Consider the following 26,949-nt stretch of genomic DNA (forward strand, 5'->3'; position numbering starts at 1 on the left):
AATATCAAGTTGCTGAAGTTTGAAGCAAAAAAATCACCTCACTGCATTCTAAAATGTTATAATAATCTATTCTTATTCTTTCTCAGGCTTCAGAAGAAAAAAAAAAACAGTTTAAGAGGCATGCCTCCATTTTTATTGAGATTAAAAAGACCATACTGGATCAAAACTTGATTATAACCTCCTAGGTTTGAATCACTTAATTAGAACTGAATGCAATTGAGAAAAACAAGCACAACATCTAAAGAACAGAGATATTTATCCCCACTATTATTTACTGTGAGGAAAAACATTGGTGCCATGATCATCCCCTAATTTTTTCAGAAATCCAGCCAAGGTACCTCATGCTGAGATATCCTTCTCTTAGAGGCGTAGAAATTTTCTTTTTGCTGTCATCTGTGTCATTGTGGGAATAAAACAAGCCATTTTCATGCCACTTATATTTCAAAATTGCAAGTTAAAAGAATATTGGCAACCAAAATAAAAACTTATGACATCATGAATACACCACAATGTTAATTTGCAACAGGTTGACACTGCAGAATTGCTGGCAGCCCTTTTAGACAGAATGGCAACCCTATGTTTTTAATACATTTTAACTGTTAAAGGAAGGTGTGGCTATGCAGGGGAGTGATCACCCATCTGTACAAACTGTTAGCTTTAATTGCAATCCATTAGATGCCATTTGCCAAAAAAGGCTGTCAGTGGGTTTTGGCACTATTTTTCAATTTTTAAAAGTCTGAAGAACAAACAATTTAGGAACTTGGGTTTTTTTTTCCCAGCCATTCTAGTTTCAAATGAGGTTGAAAGCCCTATCCCAGACTGAAGCATCAGCTGTGTACCACATCCTGCTGCTGTGGACTGCTCCCCACCCAACTCTCTCCAGCAGCTGAAGTCTATTTGGCCACCACAGTGTCCAGCCCCTTCTAGCAAATCCCCAGGCAGGTTTGATACTACAGTGCAGGTGATCTCCTTCACAGCAGTTTTTACTCCTCAACTCCTCATTAAAAGGCACAGCAGTATGACACATTCCAGAAGTGAAGCACCTCCACAACATCAAATGTGACTGTCTTCACTGTGGGAGACTGCTGTCAGCAAGGGCAAGGCCATGGCCAACAAAGGGAAAAGATGCTGTTTCCTGTGATATGGAATGTGAAGGTAACACTCAGGCATCCAGAACCCAAAACCACCAAGGGCTCAGAAAAAGCTGTTTGTTCATGTGAGTATCTTGCAGCAATCCAGAGCTCTCAGAATGAACCAAAAAGACACAGCCCTAGGGAAGGAGGCACAGGAAAATGGAAACATGTAAAACATCCTCTGATATTAGCAACTACTGCTCCACAACCACTTTGAGCAGAAGGTGATGAGCATCAAGGTGCTCTGGAATCTGACTTTCAGAGGAATAACAAAAAATGGGAAGAAGTGCAGCCAACAGACCCAGCTTTACCATCACATGTCAGTGGCCCTTAGGGCCTCATGTCAGTAAGCAAAGTTGATAAAAAAAGCAGCCAGCTGTCCTGTATTTTTTTTTTAATCCTCAAAATGGGCAGAAAAGTGATGTGCACATGTGGCATGTCTCATTAATACTTATCATATGTGTATCCATGCATCACACAGACTACAAACAGATCTAACTATGCCATATGCCTGTTTCTCTTCCATTTCAACATTTATCATTATCTTTAAAAACTGTGCACTAAGAGCCCCATGTAAGAAACAGGCTATCATATAGGTATTTACCTCAGTATTTTTCTTATAAGTGTCTATACTTCTCTTATTTACATTAACAGTGTGTCTTTGGGCTTTGCCTACTCCACCATGATAAAAAGATGACAGTGCAAATCAGGAAAGAAAAATCTTGTTTGTTGCCAAAGACAAAATGTGGATGAGAAATCTTAGACTAGTTTGAATATTATAGACTCAGACAGCCTTAGAAAACCAACACAGAAAAAAAGGAAGACTTAAGAAAAGCAAGAATGTAAGAAAAACAAAACCAAAAATGAACTGTATATAACCCCAGACATACTAAAAAGTGATAGGCATAAATTATTCAAAATTAAATTATGAAACTTTCATTTTATTTAGAATAAATCATTCATTTCTATGCAGGTACTCAGCACCAAAACACAGGATTGCTCAGTCTTAAAAATGCAATTATTCTAAACCACTAACAATTGTTCCAGAGGAAGCAGAAAAAAACAATATTGAGAAAACTTTATTTTGTATGGAAGTTAAAGTTTTGATTAATATGTAAAATAAAAACAAAAAGAAAGAAAAGCAGAGAAACTCTTCAGAATATCAAAATGCCCATGAGAACAACTTCCTGCAAAACTACTTCATGTACCAGAGAAATTCTTAGGTCTTTCCAAACTTTGTACTACTTGTGAAGAGTGTCAGAATTAGCTCTTATTTGTGAAAAGTGGACTATAGGTATTTATTTTGGAGGATTTTTAAGGAGAACACCCTTGTGCAAAGAACGGAGATTCCATATATTTACGAAAATCTGCTTGATTATTTATTAAAACCCATGAGAAGATATCACTGGAATACAAGACTATTCAAAAATAAGCATTCCTTGCTTCTTTAACATCCATATCATTTCCAAAACTCTAAGAAGTGTGGACTTAAGGGAAAATTTCTAAGACACTGTAATATCTTTGCTCCTATCCGTATGGAAAAGCTTGTGACAATACTGGTTCTAGGACCATTAGAATGCACAGAAGGTTAAACTGATGAGCTGCTCAACACATACAAGAACAGATACTGAAGACTGTAATTTCTTTACCATCCTGAGTTTTTTTTTTGAAGCTGACTTGCAATTACATGGAATACAATCCACAAAGCAGTTATGTGAGCATGTATATCCTTTATCCACACAATTCCCATTATTGTTCCTTAAACTCCCAGTGCACCCTGACATATTTGTGAGTTACACACACAGTATATGGTTACTCTCTAAAGACTTGCAAGAAAATAAGCAAGGGTTTTGGAGGATTTTTTTTTCTTCTTCTTTTTACTGTCCCTCCCCCTCTATCTCTAAAATATCTGACGTGGTCATTTCATGTGGATGCCTGCCTGGCAAGAGACAGCACTCCACAGCTCTCTGGGACCACACTTTTATAAAGAAGAAAACTTCACTGTCCACAGGGGCAAAACACACTCACAAGACCAGCTGTGCACACAAACACACGGAAGGATGAGAAGAAAAAAACAATAGCAAAGAAATAAGAAATGTACACAGTGTTCATACCCTGGTAAGGTCCATGCCAAGTTTGAGCTGAGAGATGAGATGGAGAATTACACTACGTTGATCATCCATGACTCCTAAATCCTCCTCTTCATTATCTTCAGTATCTGTCATTTCATCTTCAACTAGGATCAACTCAGAAGATGAATGCTGAAATGAAAAGAAATGTCACATCTGAACAAAAAGATACAGAATGGGTATTTTCCCCCCACTATGTATGTTTAAAAATGGAGCTGTCTCGATGGAACTGAAGACAGCCTCTGTTAAAACCAAGAAAAGATACAAAGTCAAAATAAACTCAAAAATCCAGTGATGGATTCATAAAGCATTTTGATCCTTTCCTCAGAATAGGAGTACGAAGTACAAGATGCTAATTTACACATTCTCTTCTCATATTTATAGTGCAGTGATGTCAGATAAAACTCACAGCATATTTAAGTAACAAGTCATCTTTTCAATAAACAGAAGTACACAGGTGAAAATTAGTCTTCAAGTTTGTTTCATAAATCTCCCCAGCAAATATTCATGTCATACACAGGTGCTGACATGACCCGATTTCAGAGTTTTTTTTCTTTTTCTATCCAATTTCAAAGTTAGATATTTAAGAAAGCCAAGACATTAACTAAAGAAGATAAAAAGACAACTATAATTAAAGAACACACTTCTGAAAAAAAACCCACAGACATTAGATTTTGGGAAGCAGAGCAGTGTCATAACTCTTTATAACTATTGCAACACTTCATCAATTCTCAGCACAATGCAAGTGCTGCTGAGTTTCCAAAAATACAAGCTGAATATCAATAGACAGGCACCATGCCAGTCCCTTCAAGAGAAACTTTACAACAAAAGGGATAATGGCTTGTGATATTTTATTTTTCCTCAGGGTTCACAATATATAACTAACAATAATCCAAACAGGTGGTAGTTACTTTGTTCAATCCATTGAAACCACTCTGCAAGCCTTCCAGATATGTATTCAAGTAAGCTTTTTGTACTTCAAGAGAAAAAAAAAAATTGGGTTATGTAGATGAAAAATTACAGCCCAGCATGTCATGACTGCCCAAAGATTCCGGGCTGTAAATGAGACAATACTCCCTGCAAAAGTTAGCATTCTTTCATGCTAAATTGCATTTCTGCAGGAACAGCTAGTTCATTACATAAAACAAGAAATTTTTCATCTCACTGTGGAAGCCCACACAACTGAAAAGTTTCACTAAAACCAGCTGATATCCAGAATTAGGTTTCAAAGGAATATTTCTGAATGATCACATTAGAGACCCCTCAGGTGAACTGCAGCTTGTGTAAGGGGAGTTTCTTTGAAATTTAGTTACTACCGAGGACTACAATATTTGAATAAAGTACTTTCTCTTTTTCCTCTTTTTTTTTTTTTTTTTTTTTTAATTACTTAAATGCTTAGGTAGCTATTCGTAAAAGAATAGCTATTTGGTGAAACCCAAGGACATCTGCAAGGCACTTTACAGTTGCTTTATTTAGAAAGTAGAATATGTATATTACATAAAACAGAATCTGGTGAGCTGTAACCTCAACAGCTTGGAGCTTTTCAAAAGGACAAAACCACACTTTCTTCTTCCCACTCTCCCTGAAAATAAAAGGAGAGACCGAAAAGCCCTTTTCTCCCAAACTGCACAGCATTATTACCCAACTGACGCCTCACTGACAAGTTCAATTAACACAAAACCTGACAACCTCACACAAAATTATCAGTGGGGGAAGGATAAAGCACCGAAGCCCGGCTCAGTGGTACAGGCTGTGATTCATTTGGAGGTAGCATGGAAAAAGCAGTATCAGAACTTACAGTAGATGCTTCCACAGGAGGCTTCCCTTTGATCCAGCTTGACCTCATTGAGAGCACTGAGCTACCGAACGGGCTCTGCTGCTTCTGTTACTGCCATGAACCGAGCTTGCGGCAAACAAGCTCCGGCAGGAATTAACAGCGCTACAAAAAAAGCAAGGGAACCTCCCCTCCTCACTCCCACCCCCTCTTTTTTTTCCACTTTTTTTTTTTTTTTGCTATGTGATGGGTTGGAGAGTGTGCACCGGATGGCAATCTGCTCCTTGCATTTCCAGTCACATGGCATTGAGATCAGTGAGCTTAAACGCACGCAGCTCCAACTGGGAAATGGTGCTGCTACTCCCAGAGGATATCCTGATTGGTGCTTCTCCTGCACGGAGGGGAACCGGCACAATTTTGGGAGACAGAAAAGGACACAAAGAGAACATGCTAGCAGGTAATGTCCCTTTACAAGAACATGTAACAACTGCGTAGCCTTAAGTTGTTAACAGCACCAGAAAAACAAACAAGTTACTCATTACCCATCTGCAGACTCAATTATGCACTAAAAATTTGCTTTTTCTCCCAAAGATGTACATTCACCCAGGGCCAGGAAATCTTTTCTTTCTTTCTTGATGAAATAGGTGTAAGGTTTTACTTTCCTCTTAATTGTTACTAACAAAATAGCAACCAACTCAGAATATTCTGTGAAATTACCTCTCTCTGCTACCCTGCAAAGATCCACGGTCAGAGCAAGCCACCCTACGGACACTTGGGATGCTCAGGAAAGTAGCATTTGCACTGTTGTAAATGAAACCCTTTCTGCTCGTGAGGGAGGATGAGTAGTACTATGTAACACTACGATATATTGTGTTTAATGACCACACTGTAAAGACTAAGATTTTAATTACCTTAACTATACCTATTCTAAGGACTTGTGCAAGGTCACAAAACACAACTCTGCTTTTACAGTCATCAACACAGTAGTGACCTTCAGTGAATGACATGCAGACAATTGCTCTTTTCTCACTTTCCAAGGAAAAGAATTTAAAGAAGCAGTTAACAATTTATGCTACAGGAACTGAAGAGCAATCATCTTCAGAAAGCAGTATCTTTTCTATATTTCCCTCTCTCCTCATTAGCTGTTCTATATAACTATTAAATATGTTTTTAGGAGCACATAAACTAACTTTAACACATATTTCTGTAACTAACACATTTTCTTAAACCAACATGTAAGCACAACACCGTGCAAGTGGACACACAGCCACAAAATACAAAGCTAGTGTATCTTTAAAGTGTCATAAAAGTCCATTCTTTAATTCTTTTTCTTTCCATGAAAATAGCATGCAGTTTATAGTATCCAATGCGTAAGCATTCAGCAGAATGCAAAGGATTATGTGGAGTGATTATCCTTTAACGGAAGCTTTTCTGAATCATCAGACACAGACTTTTTCTTTTTTTTTTTTACCTCGTCCTGTGAAACGTAACTGCAAAACTGACCTAGGAAAGTGGCAATCTGCTCCACCTCTGAGTGGTCAGAGCATAATGTAAAAGCCATCGAGCTGTGCACTGCCCAGCCTGGGAATGAACAGCACAGCCTAGTTTAGGTGCTGACCCTGAGAAATCCAATACTGAACCAGTTACAAACAACCACAAAAAAGGGGCTTATATTTAAAATAATTTTAATCAAAATTAGTTTCCAATACTGGGCTGAAGCACCAGCATTTTTTGGAAAAATCTGAAGAGAGAATTAAAGACTATTTCTAAAAATCCCAGGAAGAGATGCATTTCAAAGCTGAAATGCCAAAGACATGAAAATACACACCGGCATAGAGCTATTTTAAACAGGTCACCTCATTAGAACTGGGATCGATTAATTTAGAGAGGTCATCTGCTGGGACACAGAACGGATGTTCTAGTCAGCAGTCTCCATCAGAAAACATGCTGAATCTTTTTTAACAGATGAAACCTGTATGGGTAAGAAATTGTTTCTGAAGGAAACATTCTGCATTTTAAAAAATGCTTTTAGGAAAAAGACACTTTGACAAGCCTGAGATAGAATCACAGAGTCAAAAGCTATTCTTCTGTGAAAGGGCAAATGTGTCTCTGTCCTTCTACAGCTTCTTCCACAAATTACTTTTTCAAATTAACTGCTGTGCTGCAAATTAACTGTTAGGTAATTAATATAGATATACAGCTCAGAGCTTTGTTTTCCAACATATTTCACAAACCATACAATGCAACAATACTGTCAAGAATGACTTGGGTCTCATCTTGGTTAGTTTTTTGAAAAAGGAAGAAAGTAATAGAATCAGTCTCATTTAGATTGGAAGAGACTTCTTGGTATCTTCTTTCCCCATACCCTGCTCAAGCAGTGCAGAACCAATTGCCCAGAATAGTGTCCAGCTGAGTTTTGATTATCTCCAAGGATGGAGACTCCACAACTTTTCTGGGCAACCCACGGCAGTGTTCAACACTGCCCACAGTAGAATTGCATTTTCTGGCACTCAGTTTCATTTCCAAGTGCCCATAGCCTCTTGTCTTGTCAGTCTATTGAGAAAAATCTGTCTTGCTGTTCTTCATTCTGTGAGAACATTGATACCATTGAGCCTTCTCCAGGATGAACAGTCCCAGTTCTCTCAGACCCTCCCATGGGAAGGATGCTCCAGAACCTTCACCATCTTTGTAGGCCTGTGCAGGATTTACCCCAGTAAGCCCATGCCCCTCTTGCACTGGGGAGCCCAGAACTGCACACAGCACCTCTGCCAAGTAGAGGGGAAGGATCTCGACCTGCTGGCAACACTCTTCCTAAAGCAGCCCAGGAAGCCGCTTGTTCTCCCCTCAAGATCCTGCAGAACTGCTTTCCAACCAGGTGGCCTCCAGCCTGTACTGATACAAGAATTTACTCTCAAATGTCTCCAGATACAGGACTTGCCACTTGCCTGAGCTTATCGTTAAGAGACTCCTCTCTGTCCAGACTGCCAAGATTTCTCTCTCTATGGCAGCAAAACCCCCTGTTTTTCTCCTCCCATGTTTTTCACCACCTACAAACTTTCCAGGAGTGCACTCTGCATCATCATCCAGGTCATTAGTGAAGATGTGGAACAGTGCCAGCTCCAGTATGGACCCCTGGGGTACACACTAGTGACTGGCCTCCAAATGACTACCAGAACACCCAGAGTGTTTCTTCTTGCCCTTTTTTAAAAAAATGAATGTCATTCACTTTCCTCTAGTCTACACAAACCTCTCCCAAATTCCATAACCTGTTAGAGACCCTGGAGCTGTATATGTGCAGCTTAAACGCTGCCTAACCTGTTCTCCCTCCCCCAAGGGTCAGTCTACCTCCAGACTTCCCCTCTGATCTCCAAGTCTGTTACCAGAAAGGCCAAGGTAAAGAAGACATAGAGCAACTCAGCCTTTTCTTGACCATGGTAGTAAGCAGAGACCATGTACATCCTGGGATATCAGGGACATGCTTATCCATGTATATCAGCGACAAACTGAGGACCTCATATTCTTCATATAATTACAAGAAAATACTCCCAAGAATCTTCATTTAGGCATAAAAACATTTTTATGTACTATAAAAAGGACTGTAGTCAGGAGCAAGAGGATGAATCTTAGGAACTTAAAACATCAAGATAAAAATATACCATTTTGTAATATTCCAAGGGAAGCATTCTTTAAGTCTTTCTGTGCTCAAAAAAATGCAAAAAACCCATTTACAAAGCACGTTTGCATCTAGAGAATGACAGAATAAGTTAGAAGCAATATTAAACAGAATTAGCATTTTCAGACTAGACAAGGACTGTCATGTTTTCTGCAGAGTCCTCTAATTATCTTTGGTCCCTACTAGTGCATATAAAAGTCAAGATTTCCTTCAATAACAGCACAGCTTTGCAAGCATCATTTATACTCGCATTTGTGTAACTTGAGAGCTTGCAAGCAGGTTTTCTGTGGGTGTTAGATTAAATATAATTCCACAAGGTCAGGGAGCTTTAGCATGCATACATTTATGTGAGAAATTGCCCCCCTAAGATTTTCACCAGTCCCAATACTAAAGTTAGACTTCTTTTTGTAAAGCACATACAGTAAGAACACCCCAAAGTAGTAGCATATAATAAGCTGTTAGCTTCTTGCAGGGCTTGTCACTGGATCAGAAATGACAACACTGCACTAACTTGCATATGCCACTTCTCTTCTTCCACTGGGCACCACACATTTAATTGCAGTTACTGTAGAATGCACCTGGCAGAAAAGCAGGCATGTTTACTGTACCCATCCCTCATTAGCACTGACCAAATGTAACTTGTGCACTAAGTTGTACTTACTGAAGTATTTTATATACAGACTAGCAAACTGTCATGCTACTGCTTGTGGTGGGCTGTCCCTGGCTAGGAGCCAGGTGCCCACCAACAGCTCTCTTTCACTCCCTTTCTCAGCTGTGCAGGACAGAGAAAATACAATTGAAGGCTCATGGGTTGAATTAAGGACAGGGAGAAATCACTCACCCATTACCTCATGGCTAACACAGACGTGACTTGAGGAAATTAGTTCAATTTATTACCAATAAATCCTACCAGCTTCCCCACAGTGGTGCAGGGGGACAGGGAATGGGAGCTGCAGTCAGTACTTCACACCTTGCCTGAGAGGAACTGTGATCCACATTCTTCCCCTGCTCCAGCACAGACTCCCTCCCAACGGGGACAGTCATCCACAAACTTCACCAGCACGAGTCCTTCCCATGGGCTGCAGTTCACAAACTGCACTTCCATGGGTCCCTTCCACAGGGTACAATCCTTCAGGCACAGCCTGCTCCAGCATGGGCTTCTCTCCACAGATCCACAGATCCAGATCCTACAAGGAACCTGCTCCAACATAAGCCCCCAGAGGGTCCCTGCTCCAGCACAGGGTCCTCAAGGGGCTGTGGTAGGTATCTGCATCATTTTATGTCCTTCCCCTCCTTCTTCACTGACCTTGGTGTCTGCAGCTTCTCTCACATTCTCTCTGTGCTGCTGTTCTGCAGGTTCCCTGGTTCCTCCCTTCCTAAGTCTGTTATCACAGAGGCACTACAACCATCACTGGGCTCAGCCTCAGCCAGCAGCAGGTCCATCCTGGAGCCAGTAGGCACTGGCTCTGTCAAACATGGAGGAAGCTTCCAGAGCTTCTCACAGAAACCATCCCCGTAGCCTCCCAACTACCAAAATCTCACCACACAAACCCACTATAGGCTTTGAAAGATAAATCAGTCCCACACAGAAAATTAAATTAATAGGAACTTCATTTACTTCAACCTAATCTTGAAACAAAACAGTCTGAAACACATTGACTACCCACCATGAAGACTGATTCCTGACATCATCCTTATCCACTCACTTTTCCTCTAACTTCCAAATGCATTGTCATTTACAGATTATCAAACCTATACTATAAGGCAGTAACACTTGTTAACATCCAACAAACTCCTGTATGTAAGGAGTTCTTGTACATGAACTCTTTATATAAGATTTTCTACTCTTCAAGAACAGGTCAGATTAAAAAAAAATTAGAAAATAGTGTTCTCAATGTTTATCACCACACAACTTAACCAGCAGAAGGTGAAAAATGGAGCTGGAAAAGTGGTGGTAGAGTCAACTCATTGCTTGAGCCCTGGCCTCCCTCCATCTTACTGTAGTCTTATTTATCCTTTGCTTCTGGTGGCATCTGTGACTGCAAAGGATGAGGAGATCAAAGACAAAACCTCACATCCCATATGCCCACTGCAATGTTGGCAGCTGGATACCAAAGTTACAGTAACTTTCAAAGAGACTTAAGATGTTCAGTGTTCAAAGTTTTATGTTTTCAAAGCCATGTAATGAGCCCAGAAGCAAAGCAGATCTCAAATGGAGAACTTAGAGAGCAAAACTTATTGCCTGTGTACACCCTTCATTTAATCCTGAAAAGGTTTCTTAAATGTAGCAAAATAGGCAGGCTCAGTTCAGCTGCATTTTCTAAATTTACTCTGAGTATTTCATAGAAGCTTTTTCCTCTAATCCAGGGGAACCCACCCCTCTCAAACCCCAAAACACACACTCACAGTCACATTTCTCCTAGCATTTTGTCATTAGAGCTTAGTTCTAACAATGATGAATAAAAATTGAAGTTAACTTTTAAAATATTAAAGCAAGTAATAGACGACGAGAATCAAATGAGAAAGATTTTACAATGGAGAAGTGAATACACTGTAACTTACACACACCACCACTATGGTAAGCAAAAACATCACTTTCTTTCTGTTATCTGCATACAGAATCAATCAGCAAGTTACTTTCTCCTTCATATAAAAAAGCATTAATGGTACAATAGGCAGATTTTCTACTTACCTTAAGTTATGTATGCCAAGAAAAATAATCCAGGCATATCTATCTGAATAGGTAACTGCTGTATCCAAGTTTGTGTTCTGACAGTGTGGGGTCAAAGCATTTATGTAACTGTGGACTCATCATTCAGCACTAATAGGTCAAACCAGGTATTATTTGATAGAAAAACTTACAACAGGAAAGAATATCTAGAGTACCCAGAAATTCATTTCTTGCCAATTTTTTTGTGTGTTTGATAATTCAGGTTTCCAGAGAAAATAAAATTCTTCAAACTAGGACCATCAGTGATTAAAACATCTCTTTTTTGTGTGTATGGAAAATTTGTATGTATTTTGTGGTTTATTGCTTGGGGTTGTTTTTCATTGAATATGCTAAACACACTTGATGTTCAGAAAATCTCTCAGCTAGGGACAAGCACAAGGATCAAAGTGTGGCAATCTATCACACAAGATTAATTGGATACAACATGTAATAGCAGACACATCTACTGAAGCAAGAAATACCTATCCTTCTTCAGGAGATATCCTGTCACTGCACAGCAAGGGAGCAAAGAAGAAATGAACCTTGACACTAAGGCTGCATAGACAGGCTGACACACAGACAATGCAAGCAAAGAAAACAATCACAAAACCTCTACCTTGAGTAACAAACAGGTCTGCAATCTTTTTCCTTCTCAACAGAAACAATCTGCCAGGCATCTGGAAACAAGCACATCATCCAGATAGTGACCATTTAGAGAACTGCACTAATGCCTTTTGCTAATGTTTTTCAGGAGTATGTCTGGGAACAGAAGTCTTTTAATCATTAAAGAACAAGCTGAGGAACCTTCCCACATTGCAGATGTGTTTGACCTCTGACTATATTTAGGGCTGAACATAGCAATGTAGCAGTGATGAGGACCAGACAATAAGAGATTTTAGAAGAAAAAGGACTGGTTTGTTGTTTAAAGAATAGGAACAAATGCATGTAACATGAAACAAAGAACATCTATGTTTACATTGCAGTATAGCTTGTGCAAGCATTCAGAGAAAATTCTTAAATCTTAAATAAATTCATAATCTCTGAAAGAGACTATGTCTAAAAATAAAGAATTTATCAGTGACTAAACATTCTGTTAAACAGAGCTCCTCATTTGGGTTATCTACAGCACTATAATCTTGTTATGCACCAAATAATGTTTGTTGGACCACTTTTTCCCCACATGTTCAAATTTTCTTTATAAGACAATCCCTCTTGCAAAAATAGATTTTCATAAACCTAAGGTAGTCAATTCTGAAAACAGGCTGGAAAGCAGCTAATTCCCAACACACAGACTCTGCAGGGAAATATTAAGTATCAGTACCAGTCCACACATTCTTTGTGAGCACCTTTCATGAAATGAGGACTACTTAAGTACAGAACTGTTTAATCTGAATCCTAAAATATAAGAGGACTTTGCAGTATTGCATAAATTCAGTAAGAACTGGGAATAAATATATTTCATCGCTGGTATCATCAGAAAGAAATAATAACATGAGACTCTAAAACAAAAATGTGCAAAGAAAAAAGCCCCACGGACTTGCCCTAAATTAAAGCAAAAAAAACCCTTGAATGCTAGCATAAATCACAGCCATAAGACAGACAGTATCATATCACAAACAATTTTAACAAAACCTCATTGTAATGCAATACAGAGACTCATGAAGAACAATTTCCTGAAACATATTCAGTTTTATTTTGCAAATTAAATTTGCAAATGGCAACACATAGAGTATCTGACACTATCCAAAATAAGTGTAAAAGCTTACAAATCTCAGAGTGCAGCAGGACAGATTCTAGTCACTGCCAGGCAGCACTTCAGACACTAGAAGGACCCTGAAAGTCGCATGGTTATAACTTCTGGGGAGCTAAAGACAAGAGACTGCACTGAGCTGCAGTTCAGTGCAGGAGAGCAGCATGGGGAAAAGCCTGGCAGAGAACTGCACTTTATAAACACTCCCCTGTGCCACTCTATTACACCCCCTTGTAATAACAAGGCATCCTCTCTAGAATGAGATTCTAGGGGAAAAACCTGAAGTAGCAGGTTATTCATATTCCTGTGAAGAAAAGGAGGACAAATACCTTCTGGTAAGGGCCCCAGAAGGTAGGTCCCTTCTAGCTGCTCACCTGACAGTACAGCACACTGAGTTTGATGCCCTTCCTTATCAAACAACCCTTTGCTCCCACTGACAAAATCCCTAGAGAAACTGCAAGATTTTGTGCAGAGAGGCTGTGGGGCCTCCCCTGTGGGAGGTGTTCAGCATGGGACAAGCTGACCTGATTAGCACTGCTCTCACAGTGTTGAGCTGCAGGAGCTCTGGAGGTCCCTTTCAAGCCAGAGTACTCTGTGATTCCATTATGATTCTGCCTGCAATGCCCAGTAACTGAAAAGTTAGGAAGTAACAGATGAAGTCGTTTAGCCAGCTGTAATTCTCTTTTATGTCGCTTTGTATGCTAGCTAAGCAAATTTACAGCAGAAAAATACTGCCACATTAGTCAATAATACACCACTCACATATGCAAAGAGGGCACAAAAAGATGGACAACTACAAATTTAACCTTTACAATCATCTGGTCTTGCAGTACCAATCTATATGTAAATCCAGTTCTCACAGTGCTATTTCTTGGACGCAGTATCACATGTCAGCATATTTGTAAGAGGACAGAAATGGTAAAGACATGTTAATCCAAGCAGTACTAACAGTCTTGCCCCAAGACAACATATTTATTAAACCACCCTGACTCTTCCTGCAATTTCACTGCTCATCCACTGCACACACTCATATTGTTGATAAACACACAAAAAAAAATTAAAACAAAACAAAAAATCTTTAAGTCTTTCAAAAGAAAATTGAATCATTATAAATCATAGCAGGAGAACATTCAATGTGCATGTGAAACAAATTAGGGCTAGAAAATTGTCTTCTTTTACATGTCTAACTTCTTGAGGCCAGTGGAACTCTGCTTAAAACACTTCCAAGAATTGTTCTCAGTCTGATGAATCAACTGCTTGGTCCATCTCCAAATGAAAACTCTCTATTAATGTTCTGCCTTTTTCACCTGCTCCTTCCAACTTCTCCTCTGGGACAGATTTTTGAATTAAATTCTGTTATCACACCTGGGATTTATTTCCACATTCTGGGCTTTTCAAATGAAGAACCACTACAGTTCATCACCACAAGCTGAAAAAAACAGTTTTTTTTCTAGCAAGTCCAGACAGAACAGCTGAAGCCAGTTTGGATGATTCACTAAGCAAGACAAAGTAATGCCAACCTGAGACAAACCTTCCCTGTAAAAGAGTTGAGCTCAACTTAGTCAAGTAATTGACAGTCTTATTGAGATGAGTAAGATTTCTAATGGGCAGTATCACCAAGCCCACTTATATACACATACTAAGAAATAAAACTGATAGCACAAAGCAAATTAACTGGCACATAACAAATGGGCACACAACCCTGAAATAAAATTAACATTGACTTCAGAGTTCCTTTAGCAAGGGGCCCAAGTTTTATACTGAATAGAGTAAGCAATTGATCCACTTAAAGTTAATTTTTAAGCCTTAGTGCAAGGGAATCCACGTTCTTTATACTCCAAGGATTAGATTTCATTGACTTTTCACTAGTAATTATGGAATGCCACATGAATCAGAACCTCATGTTTATTTAAATTAGAAGCAGATTTGGAATAAAGGTGTTTTTTTTTTTTTAACAGAGTATTACTCTCAATTATATAGACAGCAGCTGGAACACAAGCATTTTGGAGGTGGAAGTGATTCAAGAATATGTAGTGGGTTTGACTGGTGATAAAATTTTTTATTAATTATTTGCATAAACAGTTTTACTAGAGGACTGTTTGCTGACACAGTAGCTATTCCAGAAAGCTAGCAAAAAAAAAAAAAAAATCACAATTAGCTAGATTATCTTAGTCATTGTCAGTGCTCTATAGCAGGCTTAGGGTCATTTAATTCTACTTTTAGTCTAATTGTACATTTAATCCTTAAATATACATTCCCTTGGTTATCCCTAAATATACCTTGAATTGATTACCTCAGATTTCATTTTTTAGATGGTCTGCATAGTGAATGGATTAACTGGTACCATCTTTGCCTAGAGATTAATTTAGCTAAATCATTACAGGCCATTCACTGTGCTCTTCAGCCTGAAAAGTACTTAATCATGCAAAGTACAAAAAGCAGAGCACATTGAAAAACCCTGTAATGTCTGTACTAAACAGTGAAAAGGGACCATCTGTAATTCTGCAAACATTACTTTCCCATCCTCATCTTTTGTTCTTCCATTACTGCACTTGTGGCTAGCACTGTATGTCCATGGCTAAGCTCATCTCCCAACATAAAATATACAGATTTCTGACAACTGCAAAAAAGGAATTAGGAAACACTAGAAACAAATTATACTAGGAAACAATCCACAGACCTGGGCACATCTGCTGAGACACAGATAAATAAAGATAATATTGAACTAGAAATCATTTATTTTGTCCAGCGTAGTTTCTAAAATTGCATGAGCATTTTTTAAATTATTTCTTAGCATCTCTAATACATTCTGTAATAGCTCTAAAGTCATACTACATATACTTACATACAGATAAAAAAACAAATTATAGCTTGATAGAAAGAAACTATCACCTGAAAAAATGGGAAAAAATATATAAGCTTATAAAATTAAGCAATTCAGTACCTCCTCTAAATAGAACAGTTCCCTGCTACAGCTGAAAACATCAAGGTTCAGATCCTCCAGAGGCCCAAAATATCTTTAATAACCTGGACTTGACTGCCCTTGCAATCACTATCACAATTAAAACCTGGTTTAGCAGTTAGATAATCAGAGCTAAAGGCTCAATCCTGCAGAGCTCAAACTTCAATCCTATTAAAAAGACACTTCAATTTGGAGCATGCGTACAGCTGCTCATGCTCACAGGCAGGGGAAAGTTAGGGACAGAAAAGCAGAGAGCACTGATCCACAGGATGGGAAGAATCAGCTGGCATGGCATTTTAAGGCATAAAAATCACATGAAGAGGGGCTATATTCCAGATCTCACTACAGAACAATTTTTAAAATAATTCTTAGCTAAAGTATTAGGTCCAAAGAAAATAACTGCTTCCCTTTCAGACCCCACATAAAAACAGCCTGTTACCTATTTGAATTTGGCTGTCAGAGGAATCATTTGGACTGCAGTCACTCTTTGTCAGCTCAGACAGGAATTCTGACACCCAAAATGACAATTAGTTGAACTGGAGTAGTAGTTCACCCATTAAAGTGATTCATACCTTTATTCTACTATGACATTGAGTTTATTACAACTGAATTTACTATGAGATTCAAACTAATTAATTTCAGTATTTCTTGAAAAGAATTTCAAAATTATTAAACTTTACATGAAGAAAGCAGGGTTTCATTTATGGCAGATTAGACAGAGACCAAGTTCACATCACAGGTCTGAAGAGTGCACCTCTGGCATATTTCACACCAGATTTTTTCTGTTGTGCTTTAAGGAAAAACCCTAAAAGTTATCTTGAAATTGTAACATAGCTTATGCTAGAAAATCCAAAGTGGTACACTAGGGGATGCACAGGAGCATTTTACATCAACTATCATTAAACTGAGAACAGTTCTGTGCAGCTCAACCCTTATCCCATCCATCTGATGCTTCAGGTGGACAGACCAAAAAAAAAAAACAAAAAGAAGAAACTAACTAATATTTAGAGACTTACCAAACTTCTAAAATATAATTATAAAACTTTTAAAATATGGAAAATAAGAGATAAAATTGCTTGATCTGGCAATTCACTCTCAGAGGCTGTTTCTTTTAGTAAAGGTAACAGGCTTTAACTTCATGCTGTCCTATATCAGAACTCTAAAGGAGTAACAGGCAAGGAACACACAAGAAAATAATCTGTCACAAAATCTTTTATTTTCTGAACTAGTTTAAGCAGTATCTCAAACAATACCCCCACCTCATTTGGAAGCAGGAAACACCCTAAATAAACCAAAGCAAGTAAACACCAACATATTATCTAAAGAGGGTAATCTTTGGCTTCTACTCTATTTCACCAGAGAAGGAACTCTGCATTCCTGAAACCCTGACAGAAACAGACCAAAAAGTTTTACCTTGGTTACCTATGGCAACAAAATTCAGCTACAAAACTTGTGACATCCCTCAAGAATGCTTAACTATTCAAAGAAAATTGTATTAGATGAACCTCGTTATTCCAGAGAATTGCAAAGATCCACACATTTCTTCATAAACATATAAAACCTGTCACTGGTTTGTTAATGATGCCACTTGATGCAGTGCTGCCTGAATGCTGTGCTGAGAGTCAGCACAGTTATCACTAAAAACACTGGGCCACTCGTTCATGCTGCCAGGAAACTACTGCCACTGGCAGGCAGCTGTATGGGAAAGATTCCTCAGAGTCACCCACAACCCACTCTGCCCCACCATAACATCTCTGTTTTCTTCTTAGAATCACTGCTGATCCACATTCCTAAATTATCTTTTCCTTATAAATAATGCTCGATAATATAAGCAGCTGAGTCTGCTGCTCCTCAAGGTGAACCATTTAATAGGATTTTCTGTCTCAGACTAGAGGACAATTCACAATTTGTTTGGTTGGTGCATCTACTATATGAAACTGAGAGTTAGCCAAAAGCTCTCTCCATTCCTTTGGGGTACAGCTTCTGACTAAGAGATTACAGATTTTTTTTTTTTTTTAAATTACAGATTTTTTTTTTTTTTAATAAAAATCCAGACCAGTCAAAGAAGAGATTGGAATTAATTTTGATAGCACTGATAAAGGAACTCTCATCTCATAACTTCTGTAAAAGCAAGGCTTATTTCTTCTGGCAGGTATACTTGGAAAGTTGAGTCCCATTAATACCCCAGAAGCTTCTTCAGGAAACCAAGATTATCTGCTGCCTATTTGGGTTTTCTTAAAAAGAAAATCATTAAGAGAAATAAGCTTCAATTGAATTACACTTGTGGATTCCGCTTTTATTCTAAAAGAAGCTACCAGAAAAATTTAAAATAAGAAATCAGTGCATTCAGTGTCAATAAAATGTCAACTAATGACATCTAGAAGCATTTTCTCATTCTCTGCTAATATCACCACTAACAACAAACTATCTGGACTACAAACAAGTGATGATTTGCATATCCTTTTATATATTATTATACATTCTAAGTAATTAGCACAGTCAGTGCTTTTATACCTTTGAAAATCAAGTGCCTACTCAGTGCCAGATCTAGGTTCTTGCTTTGGACACACAAGGCCACAATACATTTTAAAATATTACTACATCCTGCTCACAGAGCTGTTAAACTATGTCAAATCAAACATCTTTGATAACTTTGAGCATGTCAGACATCATCTCCTGCATGACTACCTGGCTCAGACAGCATTCTTACCAGGTAACTGTTAAGTTTCTCAGAACAAAAATCATCAAAATTATCAAAACTGGTAAGTGCATCAGCTACATTTAAAAAACACTTAAATTCAGAGCCAACAGTATCAATCTCAGCACCATACACACAGACTTTGTGTTAAGGGAAGAGGTTTGTAAAGAACTTCTAGGAATGAATCCTAGTTTAAGCCACTTCCTTGGGGCAAAACCAAACTTCTGCTCATTACACTGCATTATTACGTAACAAAAATTGCATGCCTGATTCCAGCTGCTTCTTGTTGCCCCACCAATCCACAAACCTCTACTTACTGTTTCTACCAAAAACACCATATTGAGCTGACCTTTTGTAACTCAAAAATCTTACTCTTTTTCTGTCCCCATCTCTTTTTCTTCTTTTTAATGGCTAATGCCTCAGGGCCTCAAATGCAGGCTGCTGACTTCACAAAGACTGCCCACAAAGCACTGAGGATTCTGTACTAGGAACAGTGCCACACTTCCTTGTTTCTATTCACCCCTTCAAGGGTACTCCCTTCTCAATAAATCATGAGTTCCACAAGCAAAGCACTATACCTCAAGCCACACACACAACTCAGTGTCTCATCAGCAAATCAACAGGAAGAGACTGGAGTCATAAAAAGTATTGTCATTTAAAACATGTCATAAATGGCTCAACTCTACTGTAAAATGATACCTTAATGTGAGTAAAATCAGCTGCTGCTCTTTATGTTCTCACTACAAAGTTCATGCTTACACATCACAATTGGCTTTAGAGGATGATCAAAAATAAGAAAGAATACCAACAAAGACTAAAAAAATCCTAATGAAACAGATTTCAGTGGTTTAATAAGTAGTAACTCTTGAATAGCTTCTTGTCTTAAAACACACTGTAAAAAGTACACTTGGCTTATCTCAAAAAAGAAATTACACAACTTCCTAATATAAAGTAATTACAGGTAAATTAAATATCTTGGTCAATGGACGCTAGGAGTAACAGAATTCAAAATTCCTTTCTAAGGACAGAGAACCAAAGGAATATGTTAAAAAAAAACCCCTCATTTATCTGTGAAGTTTTTTAAACTATATTCAATTCAACATACTACAAAAGAACTGGAAAAACAGCTTTATTGATGTCTTCAGCCATTACATATTTTGTTAAAGGCAATGTAATTTAATTTAAGCTGTTCCAACTGCCCAAAACATTCATTGGTTTCTTCAGCTCTTTCAAAAACTCTGTTCCAGTTCTCCAGGTCTCACGTGCTCCAGGTGCCCTATAATCTCTAGGGTCTCAGAGTGAGGTGTTTTCCTTGTGGGCAGGACTGGTTACTGAAGCAGACAGCAGAAGCTGGAGAAGTTTGTCATGATGAGAAATTTTCAGTGCATGAGATGTCTGATACGCAGCTGTGAGTCTCCTCAAAGAGTGGATGCTTCAGAACTGCCCTTTACCAAGTAAATGCCACAAAAGCACAAATCAGCTGGTTGATGCAGGATGATGTGGGCAAGTTCTGCCCATATCACTTAACAGGAAAAGGGATCAGGAAATAACATCATTTTTCAATTCAAAGAACAGTCAGTTATATACAAAAGGTGCCCAAGAGCAAACAGCAACATGAAAGAACAAGTAGCAAGTCATGTCTCCTGTCTATCTCAAACCTGAATGAAAAATAAATAAATAGCTTTTAGTTGCATCAGAGGATAGAAATGTGCACTGACAATCGGTGGATTGCTTTTAAGATTAGGAAAGAAATTGTACACTTGCCAAGGTTTGCTGATACAAGTACCTCAGAGAAGTAAAAACATATCATCAACATATTTTTCAAGTTTTTGAAGTGCACTTTTGCATGGAACTTATTTTCACAAGTAACTTCAAACAAGGAGTACACTATAAAGACAAATATGATAGTTTCTCAATGAAAGTATCCACCATCACACATGGTCTGTGTCTAACCAATGCCCTACAGAGACAAGCATGCTTACCTCAGTGTTTGGCTGTAGTGCCTGTGCATCCTGGGCTGCAGATGGTACTATTGCCCATGTAATGTTGGCACTAGCAGATGATAAGGAGCTGAGAGCACCATTTTTCAGTTCCTCTGTGGAGTGTGACTTGGGCCCAGGCCATCCCAGGATACCTTCTGAAGCAGAAAATAGCTATCAGTTTATGAGAGAAAGATTACAGATTCCCTCCATTCACCTCACCACTCTACCCATGTAAATGAGTTGTATATCTTCTCTGCTTCCATGCACAGTTTTACTTCAGTAAAAAATGATCCTGTACTTTCTGAACTAGCTTATGCAGTATCTCTAATAATATCCCTGCCTTTGGAAGCAAGAAACACCCTAATTAACCAAAGTAAGCAACTTGCAGGCCAACTTATTTGTGATTTTTTTTAAGTCAATGAATGTTAGTCCTACTGCCAGACTGTATAATCCTTATGTATAATTCTATCTGGCATACCTTGGAAATTAAGCAAGAATTCTCTACCCACTATTTTCATAGTTATAAAGTTATCCAAGTAAACCATCCATTTCTTTTGCTTGAAATCAAAGTTTTAAGCCTAGCAGCTGTATTTATTTCTGTCTATTAAAATTTCTACTATTAAATTTTTTTTCTAGATTAAGTACTAAAATGCTTTACTGGTACCAAGACCACAGTTTGAAAGAGGTCTCATTAGAAAGATATACATTAAATATGAATCAAACAGAACTTGGCATCAGAACAACTCTTATTTCTGGGGGCACTTGATTTCCTGGATAGGTCTGTATCATACAGAAAGTATGATCAGCTAAGGCAAGCACACAGTTGTTCCTCCCTAACTGCTCTAAAACATAGTCTCAACAGTCAAATCAGTAGCTCTCAGCACAGGATTTAAAATTTCAGCTATTAATTACATGCCACTATAAAATGTAGAGATACAGATTAAAAAAAAATCACAGCTCTTCAGTCATTACCATAACTTATATATGAATATACAATTAGTGCCACAGGGAGGATCTCCTCTCATCACTGACAAACTTTTAACATGATGCAGAGCAACACAAAGTACATTAAAGAATCTGCAATTTCTCCTCTCCATATTACCAGGGTTACCAGAGACTGCCTCCTAAGTGAAGTAAATGGTTAGATCTCGAGAGGTTATGCTGTGTAGTCTTACATTAGCACTTCCATTATTAAAAAATGGGCCACAAATCCCATAGCTGACTGAGCCTTTACCAAATGCTAGACAAAACAGTTACAGAACATTCTTAGTGCCATAAAATGGCACTAAGTTATGAAGACATGGCAGAAGTTCAGATCTACTTTGCTTAGGGTGCTTTTGTGGCACCATCTTTTGCTGAGGAAAGCAAAAGAAAATAATTAAGAATAAAATTATTTTCAAAGGTCTGAGTAACTGACAGGGGAAAAAAAAATCCAGTTTTTCTTTTATAAAATGTGTATTTCATATAATTACACAAAATTCCCCTTGCCAAAGGATGAACATTTCTGTGGTTCTGCTGTCAAATTATGTTTCTCACTCTTCATTATTTTGCAATAACAGATCTTGATCTATTTTTCTGGTTTTCTCTGTCAAAAAAGCTGAATAATGGATTACTGCTGCTACTTTCCTATTACAGAGACACTAAAAAAAAATTGAACTAACTTCTCTTTATGCCAATCCTTAAAAATATGTCATCTCATCATTTCCTTGGGCGATCCATTTTCTCTCTCCACAAACAATCTATGTGGCCTTCACTCTAAACAGTTATTTTTGATTTTTTAAATCTAGTTTATGTAAATAAGCACAATAAAAAGCTCCCACATGAAGAAGTATCTCACTTCAGGGGAAATTTTTAAGTGTGAAAATTTACTTCATCATAATTTTAAAAACACTATAATAATTTTCCTCTTCAGTGCAAATACAGTGTAAAAAGACCTTTGAATTTCTCTGCACATTTTAGAGTCTCTAAGAGAAATAGAAACTGTTAGAACTAGGCAAGCATGTTTTTTTCTCCTGTACCAAGGGCAATGCTACCCTCACAAAACAACAAATCTTGTCAGCCTAATCAATTTTTAAATAGATCTTAAAAATACATTATGTCCTAGCCAACACCAACAGGACGCCCAGCAGTTAAAGTCCAAAAGATATTAAAGCACATTCATTTCCACAACACTTCTGCATATGTGAAAAACTGTTTTGTTAAACTGTGCATCTGAAATTTGACTACTTTTGCAGAAGACAAATATTAAGTCACACAGCACAGAAATCTAAAGAAATAAAGAGTATCTCTTCTCTGGACAGATTGAAAAAAATTCCCGCCATATATCTAATACAGCAGCTCACACTTCAGGCAAAAGCAATCTCTGATGAGAGAACTCATCAGAAATCATCTTCAAATCAACTAAGACTAGAATACAATCTCTATGTAGGAAGTAAAAGGCCACAAAAATATTGGTTCTACTTTACTGATATTATCAGTTTTACAAAACTTTTCAGGACAGTTTTTGGGGGGGGGGGGGGGGGGGGGGCTTCAGTTTTTCAGTGCACCCAAAATGCTCAGATCTGCACTAGCACAATTACCCTTATCACAAAATAGTACAGATATAGCTGTGGCACAACTGATCCAGCTGTTTTACCAGAATTTACTCCCCACAGACTGAGCTGCCATCTGTAAATCATTTGATCCACTCTAATGGCATTGCCATCTTTGCCACTTCATGGGACTCAAAAGTCTCTATCACTAGTTAAATCCCTGTTCTTATAAAGACTTTAAAAAAAATATATATATATATATAAAAATATAATATGAAGAAGTTTATCTTCTGAGTTGGATACGAATAGGAAAAAACTGCTGTCATTGGTTTGGATTTTTTAAGCCAGATTTTTTTTTTTCCTGTTCTCAGTCATAGCCAAAGACAGTGACAGAAGGTAAATTCTAATCTATTTTGATACATTCCAGAGCTCTAAAGGAATTCTCCAGAAAGACAGTCACAAATTATATAAAAGTATTGACAGCTATATAACTACTACTTGCTTTAAAACTACGCAAAGCACTACACTAATTAAAACAAAACATCTGTTTCTGCAATAATGAAGATGCAAAATTTAGACATACCAGATACACAACTAGTAAATCAGCCAGATCTCTTCTACCTGCAGGGTGTTGGTTCTGTAGTTCCAGGAGTAAAAACCCAAGTCTGATTACTCTGAAAGTTCAGAGCATATGTATATACAAAACAAGAGTTCCTACAGAACATGCCAAAAAAATAGCTTCTTTCCCTCTTCTCCTCAACACCAGCTTCCACTGTGTGATGAACACACAGCAGACAAGCACACTAAGGCACTGGAGAACACCTGTACCTAAGCAAAGTACAAGTATCCTGACACAACCTATTTATCCTCTCCCTAAAGCAATACTACAGGTCACAAACATCTATTTTATAGGGCACAATAGGTTGTATCCCACACAAATGCCCTCAAGAGAAACATCTATCCCTGCTACAAATGCACACTGCAGGAGTGGGGGGAGTTCTCTCCAAAAAGAAGGTTTACAGGAGATTTTTCAGTTAAGCAATGTTGATAATTTCCTTTTATTGGTTTTGATTTTCTGGGTACCTGATGTATCTTCAAACCCACTTCTGCATGATAACTGATGCATGAAATATGCTTAACACCTATCTCAATTCCATGACAAAAACCTTTCTAATTTTAAGTCCTCTGGTCTTGCCTGGGAGACTACAGAAAAACAAAAAAACAAAAAAAACAAAAAAAAACAAAAAAAAAAAACCCCCCCCAAAAAAAAACAACCAAACCTATTTTTTTCCCTGGCACAATCATAAACTAGCATCTACTGATAACACTTTCATGACATATTTAAAATATACTCTAACAAATATCTCCTAACAGTGCAGTGGTAGGCCTTGAGGAGAAACCAGTACCAGATCTGGACTCCTTGCCCTGCCAGGGATGGATGTGAGCTTGGTCTCTCTGCTGAATCCCTACAGCACACTGTACCAGCAACAGCACATGGCAACTGCATCTCTGCTTTTCATGTGAGATTGTATTTGCTGATGTTGTGTGGGGACTAGAAAATAATGTTATCTTTCAATGAAAGAAGAACATATAAGGAATAATGTATTAGCCTTTAGATAGAGCAGCAAATTGTTTTGGTTAGTCTTGACAGAAGAAAGGCTGTTGATGGTGCATTTAAGGGAGAACTGACTGACCAAGACAACTTTAGTAAAGTACCTAGTAACAAAACATATGTACTCCCCTGTCTGCTTTCCTCACTCTTCCCTGCCCACATGCATTTAAACACAAATAAGGACTTATCTGTTCATTTTTCTCTCTTGTCATCTCAGCTGCAAGACAATTCCTAGCTGTCATTTGTCAGATTGAAATATCTAGATTTTGTATTTCCTATCCATTTATTTTCTCCAAAAAGGAGGCAATAGAGAAAAAAAACCTCAAGTATATCCTGTACCCAACTCCAGAACTATCTCCAATCCATTTGTTTCAATGGCTGCCAAAATCAGCCGCATTTGCACATTAAAGTGAACTTCAGAAAATCCATTGTCTAGATGAGTTTGGCTTTTGTTTTTAAAAAATCTTTTAAAAATGAAACATTCTATAGTTTGGAAAAGCAGGCAAAGGAGAGATAGAAAAAAATAGGAGAGAATTCCTATTAGAAAGATGCTTTATTCAGTAAATGAATAAATGAATAAATGGTTAATGTGAAATGCAGACTAAAAGAATGGATTGATCTGTACAGGCTGCTACTACAAGAGAGGATTCTGCCTGCCAAAACCCTAGAATAAAATATAAAAAAAACCCCCAGACCTAAAATACAACATACGCTGGTAGAGCTACATTAAAACAAACATTCAAGTTTGCTCTGTTCACAGTCTGGGAGGGAAGAATGTTAACAATTGCAGTCAACAGGCTCTGGAGATACTCTTCTGCCAAAGGCTGTATACAGAGCTGAAAAAAATAACACTAGAACTTCTAAAGTTAGAAATGTAGACAAAAGTCTCTTCTCCACATTTTATAGAGATGCAATCTCTCCTCCTCAACTCACACTATATGTAGTCAACACTTTCAGATAATAATACCCTTCTCTGGCAGATATTTCAATGAAAGAAAAAAATTACAAAAAAATTTAGCCAGTGATCAATGCACATATCTTTAATAATTACAGCTAGAAATTATTTTTGAAATTATTTTAACTCCCAAGTAGAAACACAGGATTTTGCTTCACTGACTGATCTTGTTGACGAACTTCCAAAATAGACAATTAACAAAACCTTTCCATGAAGCTTCAGAGAAATAAAAAATTTATTGACTAGCCTTCAAGACTGAAGACTTCAGTTTAATCTTCATGTCTGCTTGTAGGCTTGAGGTCTAAGGCAATTCGTGAGAAATATGAAATGGAAAAATCACGCAATCCTTAAACTATTCCATTAGAAAGGATGCCATAAAAATATTTTAAGTCATGACCTGCATAATTGTAGATTCTGAAAAAGAATCCACTAAAGTGAATATCAAGGTGATTTCCTTCTACTCTAATTAGTGGAAAACAAAGCAACAAAAATATTTACATCAAAAGAAAAAATACCCTTTTTTCTCTTGTTTACAACAATAAATGTCAGTAAGTCTATTAAAAATAGTAACTAATTATAATCTTCATGAGAGCATTCCCTAAGTACTAGGTCAGAAACTCTCAGCCACTTAATTTCCTTTACAGGCAGTAAGACTGCAAGGTCTCCAGGGAAGTCATAAAAACTTGCACAATTGGGTATAAAGACCCCAAGGACATGAGGAAAGGTACAGAGAAAGCAGATTAAGTAGATATATATCCACTTTTAAGGCAGTTCTCCCTCTCTATGGCATAATAATGAAAGCTTTGGATGTTGAAGGAAAGCAAACTCAAAGGTAAGTTCAAGCCACCCAAGCTAAGCAATTGAGTATTTCTCACACTCCACTCAAGGAACACTGTTGCCTGCCTGGACTGGATTGCTTTCATGAACTGTAGGCTAGAAGCAAGAAAATAAATTACCAAATTCCTATCTTGTCTTTATCTATGCCCCACAATGCCCACTAGAATCTTAACACCACACAGCAGGTAATGAGACAGCACTGG

General features: G+C 37.8%; 1 protein-coding gene across 1 annotated transcript in view; it reads right to left on the minus strand.

Annotated features, from left to right (window-relative positions):
• The window catches only part of OSBPL10 (oxysterol binding protein like 10), a 111,295-nt gene that overhangs the window by 19,092 nt on the left and 65,254 nt on the right, over nt 1-26,949 (minus strand). The window contains exons 6-7 of the mRNA XM_079301440.1: nt 20,812-20,966; nt 3,248-3,394 (exon numbers count right to left, since the gene is read on the minus strand). Of these exons, the coding sequence (XP_079157566.1) occupies nt 3,248-3,394; nt 20,812-20,966 (302 nt within the window). The remainder of the gene's footprint in view (nt 1-3,247; nt 3,395-20,811; nt 20,967-26,949) is intronic.

Source organism: Erithacus rubecula, assembly GCF_903797595.1.
Source record: "Erithacus rubecula genome assembly, chromosome: 3".
NCBI classification, from domain to species: domain Eukaryota; kingdom Metazoa; phylum Chordata; class Aves; order Passeriformes; family Muscicapidae; genus Erithacus; species Erithacus rubecula.